Below are 20,988 nucleotides of genomic sequence, written 5' to 3'. Positions count from 1 at the left end.
AAAGAATCTATGATCTCTTCACAGAGTCTGTTGAGATGGATCTCTGGGTGTATTGCTGCTTATTATAGTGCAGCTTGTGTTTTGCCTCCTCAAAGGATTACAGCATACTCCACCAGATCACAAGCAACTTCCACAGTGTGACTCAAAAACATCCAAGTGCCTCAGATATGCAGAGCTGCTACGTGGGTTTCAGTGCACACCTTTACTAAACACTACGCCTTGGTCCACACCATCAGATTTGATGCAGAACTTGGTTGTGCTCTGTTGTCTTCAGTGTTGGACTTGATTCTGAAGCTTCCTGTGAGAATACTGCTCAGGAGTCACCTGAAGTGGAGCACCCATAGGGACACTACTCAAAGAAGAAGAAAAGGCTACTCACCTTGTGCGGTAACTGTGGTTCTTCAAGATGTGTGTCCCTATGGGTGCTCCACTACCTGGCCTCCTTCCCCTCTGCTTCAGACTATTCTTGTTGCATGTTGGGATAGAGAAGGACATGAGGGTGGTTCACCTGTGCAGTCCTCTGTACCCTCTGAGCGTAGCATGAGGTTGTATAGTATGCATGGTCTGAGCAGACACTAATTACAGAAAATCTTCGATCAGGGGCTTGAAAGGTGCATATGCGCCTGAAGTGGAGCACACATAGGGACACACATCTTGAAGAGCCACAGTTACTGCAGAAGGTGAGTAAATCTTTTCTTCTAGCTAGTACCCCTGAGTCCAGCAGACTGCTTTTTCCTCTCCAACCTACAGCATTCCCTGACCAGGCTGGAAATATTCACTGTCATTTAATTTTCACATTCCTTTAAAATATGCAAAAATTAAATAACAATATTCCCAGTACTGCAGTATGAGCCTGATTGCAAACTCACACCTGTTTTACACTGAATATTGTAATTACCATTAATAATACTTAGCATATAACTGTTAAAAATTATTTTGGGGCATTAATTAATTAATCCATAACATTCCTGTGAAGAAGGCAGATATTATCCTCATTTTACAGGTATGGAAACTAGTACACCTAGAGGTTTTGTGACTTACCCAAGACCACAAAGGGAAGCAGTGTTAGGACCAGGACTAAAATCCAAATTTCCTGGCTTCCCTTCCACTAGACTACATTGCTCCAGCTCCATTTTCAGTGGAGTTACTCTTGATTCACAGCTGAGAGCACACTAAGGGCTGGCCCACACTAACCCCCCAGTTCGAACTAAGATACGCAACTTCAACTACGTGAATAACGTAGCTGAAGTTGAAGTATTTTAGTTCGAACTACAAGGTACTTACCGCGGGTCCACACGCGGCAGGCAGGCTCCCCCGTCGACTCCGCATACTCCTCTCATGGAGCAGGAGTACCGGTGTCGACGGCGAGCACTTCCGGGATCGATTTATCGTGTCTAGACAAGACGCGATAAATCGATCCCAGAAGATGGATTGCTTACCGCCGAACCCGGAGGTAAGTATAGACGTACCCTGAGAGTACAAGAAGACTATACATCCAGCAGTTGAGGGAAAGATGGTAGTTATAACTGGCCTAGCAGCCAGTTTATGGCCATTTTCTCTGTAGAGGAAAGACAGAGTACTCCAACAAGACTGGAATGATTTCAGTTAAGACATAAATACTTTACTTTTGTAAATAATAAGTGCACATGTGTATGTATAATGATGAGAAGCTCAAAGGCAGAAATAAAGTGAGATGGGAAATCTGGGACAGAGAGAACTAACAATAAATACGGTTCTTCAGGGAAAGTCCTAGGATTTATTTGAGGGACACCTCACCATGATCTCTTGTTTTGCTTTTGCAGAAAATAAATGCTGCTACTTTTTTTTTTTCAGATCCAGAAAAAAAATAGAAGAGAATGATGTTCTTTATTGCACGAAACCGCCCTGCTCTGAATGTCAGAACTATATACAGTTTGTGGGCATAAAGAAAATTGTTTCCGTACAAGAATCATCACAATCATCATCAAACCAACAAGTAAGCTAATGCAATGCAATTACCTTATTGTAATTATTTATTTATACATTCATTTGCTGTTCAGTGCTATAGTTTATGATCAACGTACTCAATTTAAAAAATCCTAAGCATTTGTACATGCCTGCATCATGTAGTAGAGGAATCTCCACTATATAAAACACCTTCAACATACTAAACATTCATAATTATACAAATTATAAAACAATATGGCTTTCACTGTGCCCTGAAAGCCTTTAAATCCAGACTTTTTTGGAGCCAGAAAGGGAGTAAATGCTATATTCTAGGACACTCTCCAACCCCCTCATTTCCGGCCCCACCCCAGAGCCTGCACCCCCAGCCCAGAGCCATGACCCACTCCTGCACCCCAACCCCCTGCCCCAGTCCTGAACCCCCCCCAAACTCAGAGCCCCCTCCTGCACTCCAAACCCCTCATCCCGGCCCCACCCCAGAGCCTGCACCCCCAGACCAGAGCCCTGACGCCCTCCTGCACCCCAACCCTCTGCCTCAGCTCTGAGCCCCTCCCACACCCCAAACCCCCTCATCCCCAGCTCCATTAGGTCACAGGCATCAACAATTTTCTTCAACTGGGTCATTAGTAGTGACAGCTGCTGATGAAAAGTCACATCTGCAAAATAAGACTACACCAAAAGAACCTAATTACAAAACACTGGATTTATTTGGCCATAAATCATATTAGTTGGCTACTTTGCACTTTAGGGTTGCAAATTATCAGGCCTTCATGGCCAGATATGATTATTTGAACTATGAGAAATTTGCAGCATTCAGGGCAAACTGCCTCCAGATGCAAGGGAAAGAAGGTAAATGAAGGACAGTTGATTGCCAGAACCATCCTTCAGGCTGCTTTGGGTGCAGCAGACACCACTTCACAATTGATGGCCACCGCAGTCATGATGAGAAGGGCATCTTGGCTGTAGGGGTCTGGCTACTGTCAGGAGGTTCAGTCTACAGCAGAGGATTTGTCTTTTCAGGAATCAGAGTTGTTCATCTCTAAGACAGATGGTGCCCATCATACATTGAAAGCTTCTCGAGTGACTCCTAGCTCTCTCAGGTTCTATAAACCTGCCCCTAAAAGAAAAAAAAAATCAGGCAGAAATTGTATGCCCCACAGAGCTCAGCTCCAGCTCCCTTCTCTCACCAAAGATTGACTGAGCCTTCCAGTGGCAGCATTAGCATAAGAGAAGACAGGGTACCTCTGAAGCTTACGTATCACAGTCTGCATTGGAGCCAAAACATTCATTTTGATAGGACTGTCAAAACATGCACCTTACCCCTTTGGATCCAGAGCCACCAACCCTTCCTTTGTGACCATTTGCCCCTTTTCAGGCATGCCTGGTCTTCCATAACTCCAGACCAATGGTCATGATATTATTACAATAGGATATTCTATCCAGATTCACAGTGTGCCTATTCCCATCCCACCTTCCCTGGCCCTTTCCAGGGACGAATCTGATGAGGACCTATTACACCAGGATGTCCTCTCGCTTCTTTCTCTTGGAGTTATAGAAAGGGTACCTTTAAATTACCAGCAAAAGGGTTTTACAGCAAATACTTCCTTATTCCAAAGAGGAAAGAAAGATGGTGGCCCATCTGGGACTTAAGAAAGCTCAACAGATTCATATGCAAGTTGAAGTTCAGGATAGTTCCCTCTCTGGATCCAGGGTACTAGTTTGCATCTCTTGATTTCCAAAATGTGTACTTTCATATATGCATAATTCCATAGAACCAGAGGTACCTAAGGTTTGTGGTAGGCCTTCCAGCTATCGACTGCACTGAGGGCTTTTAACAAGGTTGTAACAGTCACTACTGCACATCTAAAAAAATCCTTACCTGAATAACTGTCTAGTTCAAGGAAGGACTCCTCATCAGGTGTCAGATGCCATAGTTATGCCTTTACCTGTTCCAGAACCTGGGTCTGAAAGTGAATGTGTAGAAATTCAGCTTAACTCCCATTCAAAGACTTGAGAGGAGCAGACTTAGGGCTTGTCTACACATGACATTACAGTGTGGCAAGCTAGGGTGTGAATCTGCAGTGCACTAGTTTTGCTGTGCAGTGCAACATCCTGTGTGCACACTGCTGCTGCACAGGAAAAGTCCAGAGGGTGCTCTTGCTTACTACACTTTACAAGTTTCAGAGTTGTAGCCGTCTGTATCAGCAAATACGAGGAGTCCTTGTGACACCTTGGGCCTGGTCTACACTATGTCTTTAATTCGGATTTAGCAGCATTAAATCGAATTAACGCTGCACCCGTTCACACAACAAAGCCATTTATTTCAAAATAAAGGGCTCTTAAAATTGATTTCTGTACTCCACCCTGACGAGCGGAGTAGCGCCAAAATCGATATAGTCATTTCAAATTAGGGTTAGTGTGGCCGCAATTCGATGGTATTGGCCTCCGGGAGCTGTCCCACAGTGCACCATTGTGACCGTTCTGGACAGCCATCTGAACTCGGATGCACTGGCCAGGTAGACAGGAAAAGTCCCGCGAACATTTGAATTTCATTTCCCGTTTGCCCAGCGTGGAGAGCACAGGTGACCACAGATAGCTCAGCTCATCAGCACAGGTAACCATGCAGGCCGATAATCGAAAAAGAGCACCAGCGTGGACCGTATGGGAGATATTGGATCTGATCGCTATATGGGGAGAGGATTTAGTGCTAGCAGAACTTCGTTCGAAAAGACGAAATGCCAAAACTTTTGAAAAAATCTCCAAGGGCATGATGGAGAGGGGCCACAATAGGGACTCAGATCAGTGCCGCGTGAAAGTCAAGGAGCTCAGACAAGCCTATCAAAAAACAAAGGAGGCAAACGGTCGCTCCGGGTCAGAGCCGCGGACATGCCGCTTCTACGCCGAGCTGCATGCAATTCTAGGGGGGGCTGCCACCACTACCCCACCTGTGACCGTGGATTCCAGGTCGGGGATAGTCTCATCAGCTACACCTGAGGATTCTGCGGACGGGGAAGAGGAGGAGGAGGAGGACAAGGAGGACGAGCTTGCGGAGAGCACCCAGCACTCCGTTCTCCCCAACAGCCAGGATCTTTTTCTCAGCCTGACTGAAGTACCCTCCCAACCCTCCCAAGCCAGTATCCAAGACCATGACCCCATGGAAGGGACCCCAGGTGAGTTTACCTTTTAAAATATAAAACTTGTTTTAAAAACAAGCGTTTTTTAATGATTACTTTGCCCTGAGGACTTGGGATGCGTTCGCGGCCAGTACAGCTACTGGAAAAGTCTGTTAACGTGTCTGGGGATGGAGCGGAAATCCTCCAGGGACATCTCCATGAAGCTCTCCTGGAGGTACTCCAAAAGCCTTGCCACAAGGTTTCTGGGCAGTGCAGCCTTATTCCGTCCTCCATGGTAGGACACTTGACCACACCATGCTTGCAGCAAGTAATCTGGTATCATTGCATGACAAAGCCTGGCAGCGTATGGTCCTGGTGTTTGCTGGCATTCAAGCAACATCCGTTCTTTATCTCGCTGTGTAATCCTCAGGAGTGTGATATCGCTCATGGTAACCTGGTTGAAATACGGAAATTTAATTAAGGGCACAGAGGTGGCCATTCCTACTGGGCTGTTTGCCTGTGGCTGAAAAGAAATCCTTCCCTGCAGTTAGCCAAGTGCGGGGGGAGGAAATTGGCCCTGAGCTTTTTGAGTTTGGCTAGCAGGGATCTTCCCTGTTACCAGCCACGTGGTGGGGGGAGAGGTACAGTGATCATCCCAGATAATTCATGGCGGGAGGGGTGGGGGGGTTAGTTTGGTTTCTGCAGGGATCTTCCCTGATACCAGCCACGCGGTGGGGGGAGGGATAAAGCGATCATCCCAGAGAATTGGATGGGGGGGCATTAGTTTGTTTTCTGCTGCTGAAGGTTAACAGGAAAACCGCAGCAGTCAACGGGCTTTGCTTGGTATGTGGGAAAGGAGGGCGCGGAAGCCGAAAGACAATGGCTTACCATGGCTGCATGCAAGCTGAATTCTGTTGCCCGGACCTGTGTCTGTGATCTCTAACACCAAAACCACAGGCACTCAATATTAAGATGGAAAATGCGACCTTATACTGAAATCACATGTGCTATGTAATGTGAATAGTGTTGTTCACCATGAAAGAGTATAAGCATTGTTCTGTAAAATGTATCATTTTAAAACCGTCTCTCCTTTTTTTTCAACCCTTCCTCCAGCAGCTGCAAATTTTTCAAGCCTCCCTCCTCCATCCTGAAGGCTATCTCAGATAAGGCGGTGGAGAAAGAGGACGTGAGACGAGATGTTCACGGAAATAATGGAATGCACCCGCAATGAAAGAGCTCATTTGAATGAGTGGAAGGACACGGTATCTAAATTTAGGAAAGATGCCAGTGAACATGAGGTCATGAGGGACACTCGAGATGAGAGGTGGCAGGCTGCAACGCTGGGGCTGCTGCATGATCAGACGGACATGCTCCGGGGTCTGGTGGAGCTTCAGGAACGGCAGCAGGATAACAGACTGCCGCTGCAGCCGCTGTATAACCTCCCTCACCAGGTTCCATATCCTCCTCACCCAGACGTGTAAGAACGTGGATGGGGGGGAGGCTCCGTGCACCCTCCCACTCACCCCAGTGGACAGCCCAATCAAAAGGCTGTCATTATATTGAATTTTTTCAGTGGCCTTTTACTTCCCTCCTATCCTCCTCCCAAACTTCACAGATTACCTTGTCGGTTCTCTCCCTATGTTTATAATCAATTAATAAAGAATACATGATTTTTAAATGATAGTGACTTTATTTCCTTTGAAAGCAAGCTGGGGGAAGGGGGAGGGTAGGTTCCTTACAGAGAATGAGTCAATAAAGGGGGCGGGTTTTCATGAAGGAGAAGCAAACAGAAATTTCACACTGTAGCCGGGCCAGTCATGAAACTGGTTTTCAAAGCTTCTCTGATGCACAGCGCTTCCTGGTGTGCTCTTCTAATCGCCCTGGTGTCTGGCTGCGCGTAATCAGCACCCAGGCGATTTGCCTCAGCCTCCCACCCCGCCATAAAGGTCTCCCCCTTACTTTCACAGAGATTGTGGAGCACACAGCAAGCAGAAATAACAATGGGGAGATTGGTTTGGCTGAGGTCTGAGCGAGTCAGTAACGATCGCCAGCAACCTTTTAAACGGCCAAATGCACATTCTACCACCATTCTGCACTTGCTCAGCCTGTAGTTGAACAGCTCCTGACTCCTGTCCAGGCTGCCTGTGTATGGCTTCATGAGCCATGGCATTAAGGGGTAGGCTGGGTCCCCAGGAATAACAATTGGCATTTCAACATCCCCAACGGTTATTTTCTGCTCCAGGAAGTAAGTCCCTTGCTGCAGCTGTTTAAACAGATTAGTGTTCCTGAAGACGTGAGTGTCATGAACCCTTCCCGGCCAGCCCACGTTGATGTTGGTGAAACGTCCCTTGTGATCCACAAGTGCTTGCAGCACCACTGAAAAGTACCCCTTGCGGTTTATGTACCCTGGTGCTCCGGTGCCAAGATAGGGATATGGGTTCCATCTATCGCCCCACCACAGTTAGAGAATCCCATTGCAGCAAAGCCATTCACTATGACCTGCACATTTCCCAGAGTCACTACCTTTCGTAGCAGCAGCTCAGTGATTGCTTTGGCTACTTGCATCACAGTAGCCCCCACAGTAGATTTGCCCACTCCAAATTGATTCCCGACTGACCGGTAGCTGTCTGGCATTGCAAGCTTCCACAGGGCTATCGCCACTCGCTTCTCAACTGTGAGGGCTGCTCTCATCTTGGTATTCTGGCGCCTCAGGGCAGGGGAAAGCAAGTCACAAAGTTCCAAGAAAGTGCCCTTACGCATGCAAAAGTTTCACAGCCACTGGGAATCGTCCCACACCTGCAACATTATGCGGTCCCACCAGTCTGTGCTTGTTTTCCGGGCCCAGAATCGGCGTTCCACGGCTATAACCTGCCCCATTAACAGCATGATCTCCAAAGCACCAGGTCCCGCGGTTTGATAGAATTCCATGTCCATATCCTCATCACTCTCGCCGCTGCGCTGCTGTAGCCTGCTCCTCGCCGCCTGGTTTTGCAGGTTCTGGTTCAGCATAAACTGCACAATAACGTGCAAGATGTTTACAATGTTCATGACTGCTGTCTTGAGCTGAGCGGGCTCCATGCTTGCCGTGGTATGGCGTCTGCACTGTTCACCCAGGAAAAAGGCGCGAAACGGTTGTCTGCCGTTGCTTCCCTGGAGAGGGGGGAGGATATACCCAGAACCACCCGCGACAATATTTTTGGCCCTATCAGGCATTGGGATCTCAACCCAGAATTCCAATGGGCGGAGGAGACTGCGGGAACTATGGGATAGCTATGGGATAGCTACCCACAGTGCAATGCTCCAGTAATCGACGCTAGCCCCGGTATATGGACGCACACCACCGAATTAAAGTGCTTAGTGTGGCCGCATACATTCAACTTTATATAATCTGTTTCCAAAATTCAAATTATATAAATTCGGATTAATCCCGTAGTGTAGACATACTCTTGGAGACTATAAAGTTGTTAGTCTCTAAGGTGCCACAAGGATTCTTCATTGTTTTTACACTTTACAAGTGCTTTCTACATCTCACTTTAAAGACTGTTGGACAAAAGGAAAACAAAGAATTGAAAATTTGATCATGCAAGTGAACGTGCTTTCTTGAACCTTCCGTATCTGACAGTCTGGCCTTCCCTTGGAGCATTGTATTGTATCCAGAGTTTTTCTGGCCATTACTCGTTTGCTGAGTAACTTGAAATGGAGGACCATTTCCTTCAAGGAAATACTTATATTTCTTTCCTTGGCTCTATTGCAAATGGCTTGAGGTGACTTGTTAACTTTTATATAGTTAGTATTTTTCAGTTTTGGAAACTATAGTTCTGGAGAATTCTTTTTGGGGAGTTGTCCTAAGCCTGGCTTACATCCAGATATCTGGTCTGCCTCCAATTAATAGGAGAAATGAGAATATGCATATTGTAAAGATTACCAGAAATGGAGAATTCTAGAAAAAATATTCACAAATAAGACCACATTTTTCTATTGGCCAGAGATATATGTGTATTTAAAAAAAATTTTTTTTTTCCTTTTCAGGACTCCACAGGTTCTTTAAAGAGCAACTTTGAATATTATCAGGTATGTATCCTTATTGAGGAGTATAGAACAAGGAAAACGTTGCAAAAAAAGTATTCACGAACATTCATTTAATAAAATCAAATTCACTTTGATGTTGCTCAAAACTACTTAAATTTCCTTATGCTAAATGTTTATCCAAGCTAATTTTGGTTTGTAAGAAAGTTCATCAAACAAGAAACTGAGAAGCATACTTATGTAAATATGTATTCAAACTAGTGTTCATAATGGAGGTGTTTGGTGGCTTTCTTGAAAGCTCATTGTGGGTTTGGGAGTCATCCAGTCAGGGATAGAGTGGGAAACAAAGCACCAACAAAAAGAAATGTCAGGAGTAGCACCAGAGGAGGAAAACAATGTTACTTAAAGAATTAAGATTTATTAAACATGTTTGATAGCGGTAAAGGGATCAGAGTTTGGGGGAGGAAAGAGAAATGGGACAGACAGAGATAGTGACAAATTAGATAAATACTGATATAAAGGTAGCTTTTTGACCTGGAGCTTGCCTTGCCCCAATAGACTGAGAGCTTTAGGAATGAAATAATGACACAGATGGGATGTAGGTATGGGTAAAGGTACCCAGAATTGTCTGATGTCCCAAGAAATTCCCTGGACAGATCTAATGAATAACTAGGATGAATAAAGGCAGCTGTGGTCAGAAAAAGAACTATGCAAAAAAATTATTTGGGACTGTGCTTTGCATAAATTCCTTCTGTTTTTCAACAGTGGAAACCTCAATATGCGGAATGTTCTGGTAAGATAACTACATACAGTTGAACATTGTATCTTAAGGTTGCTAAATTTGGTATTTTATTATTACTCAGTTTATTTAAAAACACTTCTAGCATGTCATAACATATTGGAATAGGCCCCTTTATATAACAAACACAATTTTCAGTTGTGAGTCTTTAAATTAGACCTATTAGCTCTATTTTGGTTCAGAGCCATACAATTCAAATATCTGCATCCTACCACTCTACTTGCTGGTTTAATACTTCTGAATGAACAACAGGCTGACGTGTACAAGAATCCTGCTCTCTGCACCATAAGTGGCCCAGTTTTCTGGATGTGTTAATGGGCCTTAGATTAGCTGTAGGAATGTGCAAAATGAATAATAAATTTACAAAATAGAAGGTGTCTTTCGATCACCAGTCTTTGGCATCCCTTTTGGTCTTTAATCTTTCTTTGTTACTCAAATGAAAATGAAATGAAAATTTCATTTTGGACATAGGCTTCTAATTCTCATGCCTTTGATGTGTGTTTAGGTGGTTTCCTCTGGTGCTAAATAGGCTGATCTGAATCCTGCGTTTTGTTTTTCTTTTCTCTGAGAACAGCTTGGATTCCTTGGGCTTGATTCTTTAGCCTACTACATTCATTTTATGCTGGTATAAATCCACTGAAGTCAGTGGAGTAACACTAGGGTAATGGAATGAATCAGGCCCCTTATTATAAAATAACAGCCAATACTAAAATTATCTTACATAAAACGTTGTTTATTAGAGTTAGAATACCAATAAAAAATAAATGACAGATGTTAAGCAGGATAGTGTATGCCTATTCTAAGAATACACAGTCTCCCTTAGGTATGATACTTGTTATAGTTTAGTCCCTTTGATTTAAGCAAGAGCAAACATACATCCTGAAATATGCGTGAAATTATAAAAAATGCCTAAGTCCCATTTTCAAAAGTGACATAAACATAGAGAGTCTAAGTCCTGTTGCCTTTAATGAGGGTGGAAACCAGACTTGAGAAAAACCAAGAATGGAATTGGAAGAAAGAAGCTCCAGACAGCAGTTGTGGACAACACCTTCAGTGTATCTGGAGATGAAGGGGAGAAGAGATGTTGGGTATGAGTGGGAGAAAGGGTCAAGTATTTTAAGATGGAGAAGATAAAAGTATGTTTATATAGGGAGGGAAAGGAAACTGATGAGAGTGAGTTGTTGAAAAGAGTGAGAGAAGGGGTGACAGCATGAGAGCTGGGCAAGAGAGGTTAGAATAATAAAGGTATGGGTCCTTTGGGCAGAAAGAGAGGTTGGAAAAGAAAGACAGGTGGTGTTTCACAGTCTGTGATGGGGGAGAATGTACTGGGGATAAGTGGGGAAAGGAAGAGAGAGGGAACAGAGACTGGCCATTTTGATGAGTAAGGGAGTCGATCCATAGGTGCAAGTCAAACAAAGAAGTGAGGGCAAGAAGGCAGGAGGCTGAAAGGTGAGCTGGGACATGAGTATGGAAATTAAAGTAACCAAATATGAGAGTAGGGGATTCCAGTGTGAGGAGGAATGAAAGCCAGGAGTTGAAGTCAGTGGGGAAGGTGGATGCAGGGGAGTCAGCTGGTCAATAGACAGCAGCAGTATGGAGAGGGAAAAGTAAAAAGAGTTGGCTGGGTTGTTCAAAAGAAGAGAATGACTGACGAGGGGGACAATAGAGGAGCTAGAATTGACAAGATTGGGACAGGAGAAGTTCAAGGCTCTCACTCTGATCGTTTGAGGATGACTTGGTCTGTCTAAGGTCTTTTCTGTGCAATGATGATAATGATCTTGCTCCCCTGAATCTTGTACTATGGTTCACATTTTTGTCTTGATTTTTTCATGATAAGCATTGACAAATCTGAATTTTGCCTGGGTAGAAGGACCTTTGGATCCAAATATCAACCAGATTTTAATATCTTGTTTATCAAATATTGTAGTAAACTGATCCTGAGATACCCCACCCTCTCCCTTTTGTAGTGAGCAGGGATCTGGTGCCATTCAAGGTAATAGATGGGATCCCATCCATTACTAAACCTCACCAGAGCAAATCCAATACACCATTCCTGATTTAAACTTTTTCTTTTTCTTTTATCCTCCAGCTTCCCCCCTCAGTAAACAAACAGAGAATTCAGAAAAAAGAGATGGAGAAGAAACAGAAAGAAAGAATGATAAAGGCAAAAAAAATATTCATCAAACTTGCTCATATATTCTTATTTCTTGGTTTACATAATTCTTTTTTCTTTAAGATGTTTGAATAGATTTAATTGTTCTGAAAGTCATGAGCCATAGTGCGGGCAGGCAATTTGCATACTTCTAACATCAATCTCCAGCAACATACCTGAGTCTTAATTTGAAATTTCCATGCTATTCCACTTCTGGACCTCTCTTCCTATAATAATAGAAATAAAGTTATTGTTCTGATAGTATGGGTTGTTGTTTGTATAGCACTACTGCTGTGCCACTGGCACTTTACAGACATGTACGGACGTAAGGTCCCTGGGATCTTACAACCTAAAATACACAGGTAATGAAATGGAAAGTGACAACAGATCATTGTGGGGAGGGGGATCGACACAACAGAACTGGACGGGAAGGAAATATAGCTTTTGGGAGAGTGTTGTTTTTAAGTAAAGCTCATTGTATAAATTGTCTTATTTTATATTATTTGTATTAATTATGAGTAATTTATTTAAATAATATTCAGGTAACAGAGAAGGACATATAGCATCAAAGAGAAGATAAATGGCAGTATGGTAGCTGAAATAAATGAGTTTTGGAGAGGAACGTGAAGTTGAGTGAATAAGGAAAAGGCTGTCCCAGGTATAGGATATCTGCTTTGGGCCTGATACAAAGCCTGTTGAAGTCAATGGAAGTCACTCCTTGTGCCAGCCAAAGGAAGGGGCAGGCATAGGAGTTATTCTCCCTTCAGCAGATACAGGCAGAGTAGCTAGAGAAGGGAGCAAGACTAGGGTATCATTGCACATTGGCAATCCCCAGCTGCTGGAACGGCCAGTGTAACTTACAGCAGGGACTGGAGAGGCACAGATTGATCTCGGGATCAGGAAAGTTCAAGAATGAGGATTCTCACAGAGTGTCAGGTGGACCAAATTTTAATGTGGTTTTAGGATATAGTTCTTTATTTTAATACACATAGAAACGAAAAGTACAGCAGCATTCGTTTTAACCAGAGACTGCATAGTTTGGGAATTATCCTCTGTAGCTCAGTCCCATTGGATATTTTACATTTACTCCATTTGCTGCTTTTGCTCCATGCTTGTTTTGATGAACTAGTTTCTAATTCCACTTTTTTCTTCAGGTCCTCCTTCTCGTCTACCAAATAAAGAAGACTTGTGCATCTTCTTAGCACTCCATATGGAAAATTCACCAAACTGTCAAGAGCCAAGATGTAAATATGTTGGTAACAAACAAAAAAACTCAAATATCTTAAAAGTGAGTTGAGTGAATTCAGTATCTATTATGCAGAATAAGAGAGGCCATGATATTAATTAGGATTTTGACTATTACATATTGCTGATTATGATTTTGACTGGTTAGAATTTTAACCTACAATATGCAAAATGTCCAAGAAGTTCTGATAAATCAAAAACTCCTTTTATTTTTCCAAATTGCATAAATACTCGGTCCCTATGCCAGCCAACAGTGGTGGAATAGCCTTTAAAAATATCACAACATTATCTGGTAAAGATTTCATATGAGTGAAGTGGTTTCCAAATCTTAGTGTTTTCACGTGGTCATGTAATGTTTAGTCTTACATGATCTCATCATAGTCCAAATTTGGTATATCATAAAACAAGCACACAGCACAGTTGGTAGTGTCTGTTTTAAAGTAGTTCAGAACTGGATGAGCAGAGATTTTGCAGGTTGGGGTTGAAGTGCACTGTCACTTGTGTACAGAAGGCTTGCAGAGAAAGTATCTGCCTCAAGCCAACTCTGATAGTTCCTCATTTTCACAAGCACAAAAATCAGCCCCCCAAATCAGGAATTCTATATGTGACATTGTCTAGGATGTTCTGATATTGTTTAATGTGGTGCTGAAGAACTAGGAGTAGTAAGCAGAATAGTTTGGCTATATTAGTACTAAATTATTGCAGTTCCCATCTATCCTTACGGATATTGATGGATCTGTGTGTCTGTCTGGAGAAGAATTTCCAGACAGAAGGACTACTTTCCTTCCTTCTCACTAATTATCCTTATTAAAAATGTCCAGGGTAAGCTCTTTGGGCTGGGGATTGATATGTGTTATATGTTTGCACAGTGCCTGGTGCAATGGAGTTCCACTTTGTTGAGGTCATTGGGTACCACAGCAATATAAATGTTAAATAATACCAATAATATATTTGATAACATTTGGCTCTTAGAAGACTTAAGTTTGTAGCATAGTCAGCCTTAGTTTTCAAGGACAGAAATATAAAAGCAAGACTTTCATACTGAAGAAAGCTTTAAAAGAAGTAATACTAAAATATATAATTCTTACCTATATTTTTAATCTCACTTACCTCTGTTTAAAATATTGTCCCTTAGCCAATATTTTCCTGTTTGGTCCTGCAGTGAAATTATTGTGCTTGTTTCATCCCTGCAGTTGCAGAGGATGTAAATTGCACCTCAAGGGGCAGTTGCTCTGGGGGAGGGTTCACCATATTGGAAAGCAGTCAGTCATACAACTTCTACAAGCAAGCATAATTCTAGCTAGGACTGAGGGTGTGTCTTCACAGCACATTGAGCTTGAGTTACAACTTGAGTGATACCCCTAACTCGACTCCCATTCACACACCAGGCTCTTGCTTGAGTTAAGTGTGCTTTAAGATCAAACTAGCTGACGTATCTAGCTAATATTGAGTTGAAGTTCAAGTGATGCTGGAGTGAAGCTCAAACTAGTAATGCAGTGGGGATGCAACCTCTTGAGTTATAATAATGCATCAGCAGCTAATTCAATTATCTGTGCTGCTAGTCAGATCACTCGGTGTAACTCCAGTGTTGTTTTGAAGTGTGGTCGCTTGCATTTAAACTTGGCAAGCTCAAGTGCAGTAATTTGACTACACTTGAACTAACTGTTGCAGTGAAGACAAGCCCTAATGGAGATTTCCCCGGAGAGGCACTGAATCAGCAGATCTCCTGGGTACGTTAGACCCACCACCTTCCCAGTCAATCCCAAACATTTTCTGTGTTCTGCTAGCTGGCTGCACATGCCCCCAATCAAAAGGAAGTGTTGCAAGCAGTTTGCTTTGGTGAAATGGTTATTGCCATCCCCTGTTTTAATTGGCAGGCTTAAACATAAGAACGTAAGAACGGCCATACTGGGTCAGACCAAAGGTCCATCTAGCTCAGTAACCTGTCTTCCAACAGTGGCCAATACCAGGTGCCCCAGAGGGAATGAACAAAACAGGTAATCATCAAGTGATCCATTCCCTGTCACCCATTCCCAGCTTCTGGCAAACAGAAGCTAGGGACACCATCACTGCCCATCCTGGCTAATAGCCATTGATGGACCTATCCTCCATGAATTTATCTAGTTCTTTTTTGAACCCCGTTATAGTCTTGGACTTCACAACATCCGCTGGCAAAGAGTTCCTCAGGTTGACTGTGCGTTGTGTGAAGAAATATTTTCTTTTATTTGTTTTAAAGACATTGTAAAAACATTTTTTGTAGTTTTTCAAAACTGGAATTGTCATCTGTGAAGCTAACAAACCGAAAAGGATTATCACAATGGACTGCTCCACTGAGGATCTTCATGCTGTGCCAAAAGCATTGTTAAGGTTTCCAAATGCACTGAGATGCTGTGAAGTTTACCTGTCTCGAATGCCTTGCATCAGTTGTGCAAAACTTTTGATTCAAGGTCAGTATCAGAGATACAATACTTGTAACTAACTGGCATCATACCCGTGAAAGACTCACAGGCTGATAAAATAGTGATGTCAAGGGTTACTTCCTTTCCTCTCTACTCTTTTCCCATTCCCTCATGTCTTCTGCTGAATAACTCGTCCTATTGTTGAGTGATGGTTTAGCTAGAGAGGTAAGTCATCTTGTCCTCCTCAATTAACTTTCGTACCACAATCCTGTTATTGAAAATGAGCGAGTAAATGAGTCAAATTAAAACTGAGACTGAAACCTTAACTCTGACCAGAGGTGGCCTGCTGGAGGCTCAGGTTAGGAAAGTGTTGTTGTTTTGTTTTTTTTAACGTTTCCAGTCAGGTTAAAAATAGAGAGAGGATGTATGGGAATAAATGTTGTAGAAATTGTGGTGACAGAAAGATTTTATGCATATATGATGGACATGTCCAGTCATTAGAGAGTATTAGGATGCAATTTCTAACCTGATAATACAAATTGTTGGATATTATTACCAAATGATCCTTTGGCAAGCCGTCCGGGGCTTCCTAGAAGAAATGGTCATACTCAAAGAAATAAAAATTCATCTCTCATCTGCTTACAGCTGCTAAGCTACTGATAACCTCTGATTGGAAAAAGAAAAATAATACAAAGCTAGAGGAATAATTATAAAAAATTAAGGGAGGATGTTGCTATGGAAAAATTAATGTATCAATTATGCCCAGCAAAAAAGGCAGAAGACAAATAGATAGTTAAATATTTGGTTGCCATTTATTCAATACTCAAAGTGCATTTGCCTGCAACAAACAAACAAACAAAACCTAATCAACAACAACAAAACCCAAACACAAAACCATATAGAACCCATTTAATATTTTTGAATATTAGCATTTGATAGTCACACCTGGTTTGATAAATATGAGTAGTCTGTAGTTTCACTCAGTTTAATCACATCACGTGAAACAATGCTTCCTGGATGGTCTAAAGAGATTCACTCTGTAATATGGTAACACCTTGCTAAATAGAAAGGAATAATTTATATCCTTAGTCCAATCACAGTTAAGTAGTGATCACCTTTTAAACAAATAGAAACATCAAGATCTACTTGACTAAGCTGAATTTTAAATGGAGTTATGTTTCTAAGATTTATAGTGGTGAAATTAATTTTAAAATGTACATTTCTGTGAGCATTAAAATGGATTATTTATATGTGTGGGCAGTTCCATCTTTAGGGTCGTATTGAGATTTCCATTTACAGTGGCAACAAAGTTCTTAAAATAAATATGACAAAATAAGTTCCTGGTTTCATATTATGTCTGTAATTCAAAAGATGTCAATTTTTAAAATTTCTGTTAATAATAATTTGTTTTGCTTCACGGGTGAAATTTCTGTTTTATTGTTGATTGAGCTATGTTTTCAATTTACTGAATGTGTTCAGTGAAAAGGATGTATTATGTCTGAGATTAATAGGAAGATGTAGATTGTTAATGACATAGCTGTTAATTTCTTCTTTGAGTGATTGTTCATGTCCATTACACATTAGGTGTGCGCGCGTCGCATGCACGGACGTCGGAAACTTTTTCCCTCAGTGGCTCCCGTCAGGCTGGCAGGGGGGCCCCGCCAGAGCGGCGCCCCGCTCTAGTGCATATATACCCCTGCCGACCTGACCCTCCCTCAATTCCTTCTTACCATCCGTGGTGGTGTTGGAACAACTCTTATCTCTCGACTCAGAGTGTCCCTTAGCGTTCATAGTTATCAGTGTTAGTGTTAGTAGTTAGCAGTTTCTTAGTAGATAGTTAAGCTTCCCTTGTTTTATGTGTTTGGTGAAATTCCTACACTGGCCCTGGGCGGCGGGGCATGCCGCATGCCCAAGGCTTCAAGTCTTGTGCCACGTGCCGCAAGCCTATGCCGATTAGCAATCCCCACGACTCGTGTCTCCATTGCCTGGGGGAATCGCATCAGAAAGAGCGCTGCAAGATCTGTAAGGCTTTCAAGCCAAGAAGTAAGAAAGAGAGAGACTTTCGGCTTAAACAGCTACTCATGGAGGCTGCATTACAGCCCTCCACTTCGAGTCATCCAACCGCGGCACCGTCAGCCTCAGTGCGGAGTGCCCCGGCATTGGTTTGTGATCCAGCACCACTGGGGCACCCTAAGCCTACGGCACCGAGACAACAAGACTGGCACCAGCACCGGTCGTCTTCACCGACCCAATCGAAGGGCCAACCCAAGGCCTGAGGGCGCTCCCCACATAAGAAGGTAGCGCCCGTGAAGGACTCGAGTGCGCGAAAGGGCACTGCTGCCCCAGGACAGATCCCGGTGCCAGCGGCTCCGGCGCCGAAAGGCCCGTCGAGCCCTGGGATAAGCGCCTCGAGTAAGGAGGAAGGGCTGGAGGAGCTTCTGGAACAGCCCTCCACGCCGGACACGTTTGAGGCAGCAAGGGACATCATTGAATTGTCCACGACGAGCCCCCTCCTGGCCAAGGACAAGCATCCGGCGCCGACTCCGAGACTGCCATCCAGAGGCAAACCGGCAATGATGCACCCACCAAGGTCACCATCTCGGCACCGCTCATGGTGCCGGTCCCGGTCGAGCTCCGCCTCCGTGGACTCCCGGCTGCCCTCGGCGCAGAGAGCCTCAAAGGCATCTGGCCCTAGCTAATGCTCGGCACCGACCCAACGTTCCCCGGCTCCTTCTCCGGACAGGCACCGGGACATTTCAATGCCACGATCCCCGGGGTTGACCACTAGCAGTCATTCCCGGTCCCGAGGGCACTGGTACCGATCCCAGTCCCAGTTGACAAGGCGCCACTCCCGATCCTGGTCCCGGTCAAGAATGGACCGCTCTCCGGTCCCTGACCGGCACCGTTCCACGGCACCACCGTGGCCCTCGAGGTCGCCGTCTGTGGTTTCAGAGGCAGACTCAGGCCGCTCCAGCAGTATACCCACAGGGCACCAGCCAGCAGGGAGCACCAAACCCCTTGGCACCCACAGTGGGGCCTGCCAGGACAGTGGCCATTCTGGACTCCAAGTGCCTACCACCAGCACTAAGGCCCCCCCTCCAGAACCTCGAGATCCGGCCACTCAGGGCATCAGTCCCACTCCCCGCATGGGCGCCCCTCCTCTCACAAGAAGGCCACGGTCTCCAGACCGCCTGAGCAAGAGAGAGCTGACACGGCACCGAGCCTGGTACCGTCTCAAGCACGCTCGGTAGGACAGACCCCAGAGGAGCCCCCACCCTGTGAGGAGCCACAGGAAGGGCTAGAGGAGGAAGCGCAGAAGGCCTTAACTTCTTCGTCCTCGCCAGATGAGGCCGTGGCGGGCACGGCAGTATCAGGTCCTCCCCCATTGACCATTGGGCACATCAAGAACTTCTCCGCAGGGTAGCCCTCAATTTGGACTTGCAGGCGGAGGAGATGGTAGAGCAGGAGGATCCCATGGTGAACATCTTAAGTCCTGAAGGCCCCTCCAGAATTGCGCTCCCGCTCATAAAAACAATACAGTCTAATTATAAGACAGTATGGCAAACGCCGGCCTCCAGTGCACCAACAGCAAAAGGCATAGAGAGGAAGTACTTTGCTCCCTCCAAAGGGTTTGACTTCCTCTTCTGTCACCTGACGCCCTGTTCACTGGTCGTATCCGCGGTCAACAAACGAGAGTGGCATGGACAACAAGCCCCGGCCCCCAAGGCCAAGGAAGCAACGCGCTTGGACTTGTTTGAGAGAAAGATCTACTCATCTGGGGGGCCTCCAATTGAGGATCGCAAATCAGCAGGCAATCCTGAACAGACACAATTTTAACTCTTGGGCATTGGTCTCCAAGTTTAAGGACTCCCTGCCTTAGGGCTCGCAACCCGAGTTCACGGTCATCGTGGACGAAGGGAAGGTGGTGGCCAAAACCTCTCTGTAGGCCTCTCTTGACTCAGCGGACGCGGCTGCCAGGACAATCGCGTCGGGGGGGTGACGAGATGCTCGACGTGGCTGCAGGCTTCAGGCCTTCCACCAGAGGTGCAAAACACCTTACAAGACCTCCCGTTCGGCTTATTCTCGAACCAAACGGACACCAGACTGCATAGCCTCAAAGGCTCCTGGGCAACCCTCAAGTCGTTGGGAATGCACACCACGGCTACACAGAGGTAGCCTTTTAAGCCCCAGCCACTGCAACAGAGGCAGTACCACCCTCGCCCCAGGCAGGAACCTTACCGCAGAAGGGGCAGAGACAACAGGCGTAGGCGAAACAACACGCCTAACCAAGGCCAGGGCCAGGGCAAGCCACAGCCCGGCAACAAACAGGGATTTTGAAGATGTGATCGAGGACAGCGCACCAAGCCTCGCACCGAATCCTCCCCTATGTTTCATGGACCGTTTGTCCCATTTCTACTGTGCATGGTCCCATATAACATCGGACCGTTGGGTCCTTCGCACGGTGGAGTTGGGATACACGCTTCAGTTCTCCTCGCCCCCTCCCTCTCACCCCCCATCCCCATCCCTCTTCAGGGACCCTTCTCACGAGGAACTCCTGATGCAGGAGGTTCGGGCCCTTCTCAGGGCAGGGGCAGTGGAAGAGGTCCCCCCAGACCTAAGAGGGAAAGGGTTCTACTCCAGATATTTCCTTATCCCCAAAGCAAAAGGGGGTCGCCGCCCCATTCTGGACCTGCGCAGACTAAACAAATTCTTAGTGAAGGCCCACTTCCGCATGGTCTCCCTTGGTGCTATTATCCCATCCCTGGATCCGGGGGATTGGTACGCTGCCCTTGATATGAAAGATGCATATTTTCACATCGCCATCCACCCTGCTCACCGGTGGTTCTTGCGTTTCACTATCAACCAGCACCATTTCCAATTTACGGTCTTGCCCTTCGGCCTGGCGACGGCCCTGCCCTTCGGCCTGGCAACGGCCCCTCGGGTGTTCACGAAATGCATGTCCATGGTGGCAGCTTTTCTTCGGAAAAGAAAAATGCAGGCATATCCATATTTGGATGACTGGCTCCTCGCGGGCAGGTCTGAGGACGAGGTTCGCTCCCACGTGACATTGGCGCTACACGTGTTCCACAAGCTCGGTCTCTTAGTCAGTGTGCCCAAATCCTCGCTGATTCCCACGCAAAGACTGGACTTCATAGGGGCAGTCCTAGACGCAGTAGAGGCACGAGCAAGTCTACCAGTTCCCAGGTTCCTGGCCATCCAAAGAGCCATAAGCTCCATTCAAAGATTCCCCACAACCACGGCCAGGTACTGCACGCAACTCCTGGGGCAGATGGCAGCATGCACCCATGT

At 45.1% G+C, this 20,988-nt stretch overlaps 1 protein-coding gene across 1 annotated transcript in view; it reads left to right on the top strand.

Annotated features, from left to right (window-relative positions):
* The first annotated feature begins 1,451 nt into the window (after nt 1-1,451).
* LOC117882002 (cytidine and dCMP deaminase domain-containing protein 1-like) overlaps nt 1,452-20,988 on the top strand; it is a 41,312-nt gene continuing 21,775 nt past the window's right edge. The window contains exons 1-6 of the mRNA XM_034779929.1: nt 1,452-1,975; nt 9,087-9,128; nt 9,849-9,876; nt 11,972-12,046; nt 13,189-13,322; nt 15,540-15,726. Of these exons, the coding sequence (XP_034635820.1) occupies nt 1,778-1,975; nt 9,087-9,128; nt 9,849-9,876; nt 11,972-12,046; nt 13,189-13,322; nt 15,540-15,726 (664 nt within the window). The 5' untranslated portion in view covers nt 1,452-1,777. The remainder of the gene's footprint in view (nt 1,976-9,086; nt 9,129-9,848; nt 9,877-11,971; nt 12,047-13,188; nt 13,323-15,539; nt 15,727-20,988) is intronic.

This window comes from Trachemys scripta, chromosome 1 (genome assembly GCF_013100865.1).
Source record: "Trachemys scripta elegans isolate TJP31775 chromosome 1, CAS_Tse_1.0, whole genome shotgun sequence".
In the NCBI taxonomy this organism is placed as follows: domain Eukaryota; kingdom Metazoa; phylum Chordata; order Testudines; family Emydidae; genus Trachemys; species Trachemys scripta.
This window is presented reverse-complemented; position numbering and strand designations above follow the sequence as displayed.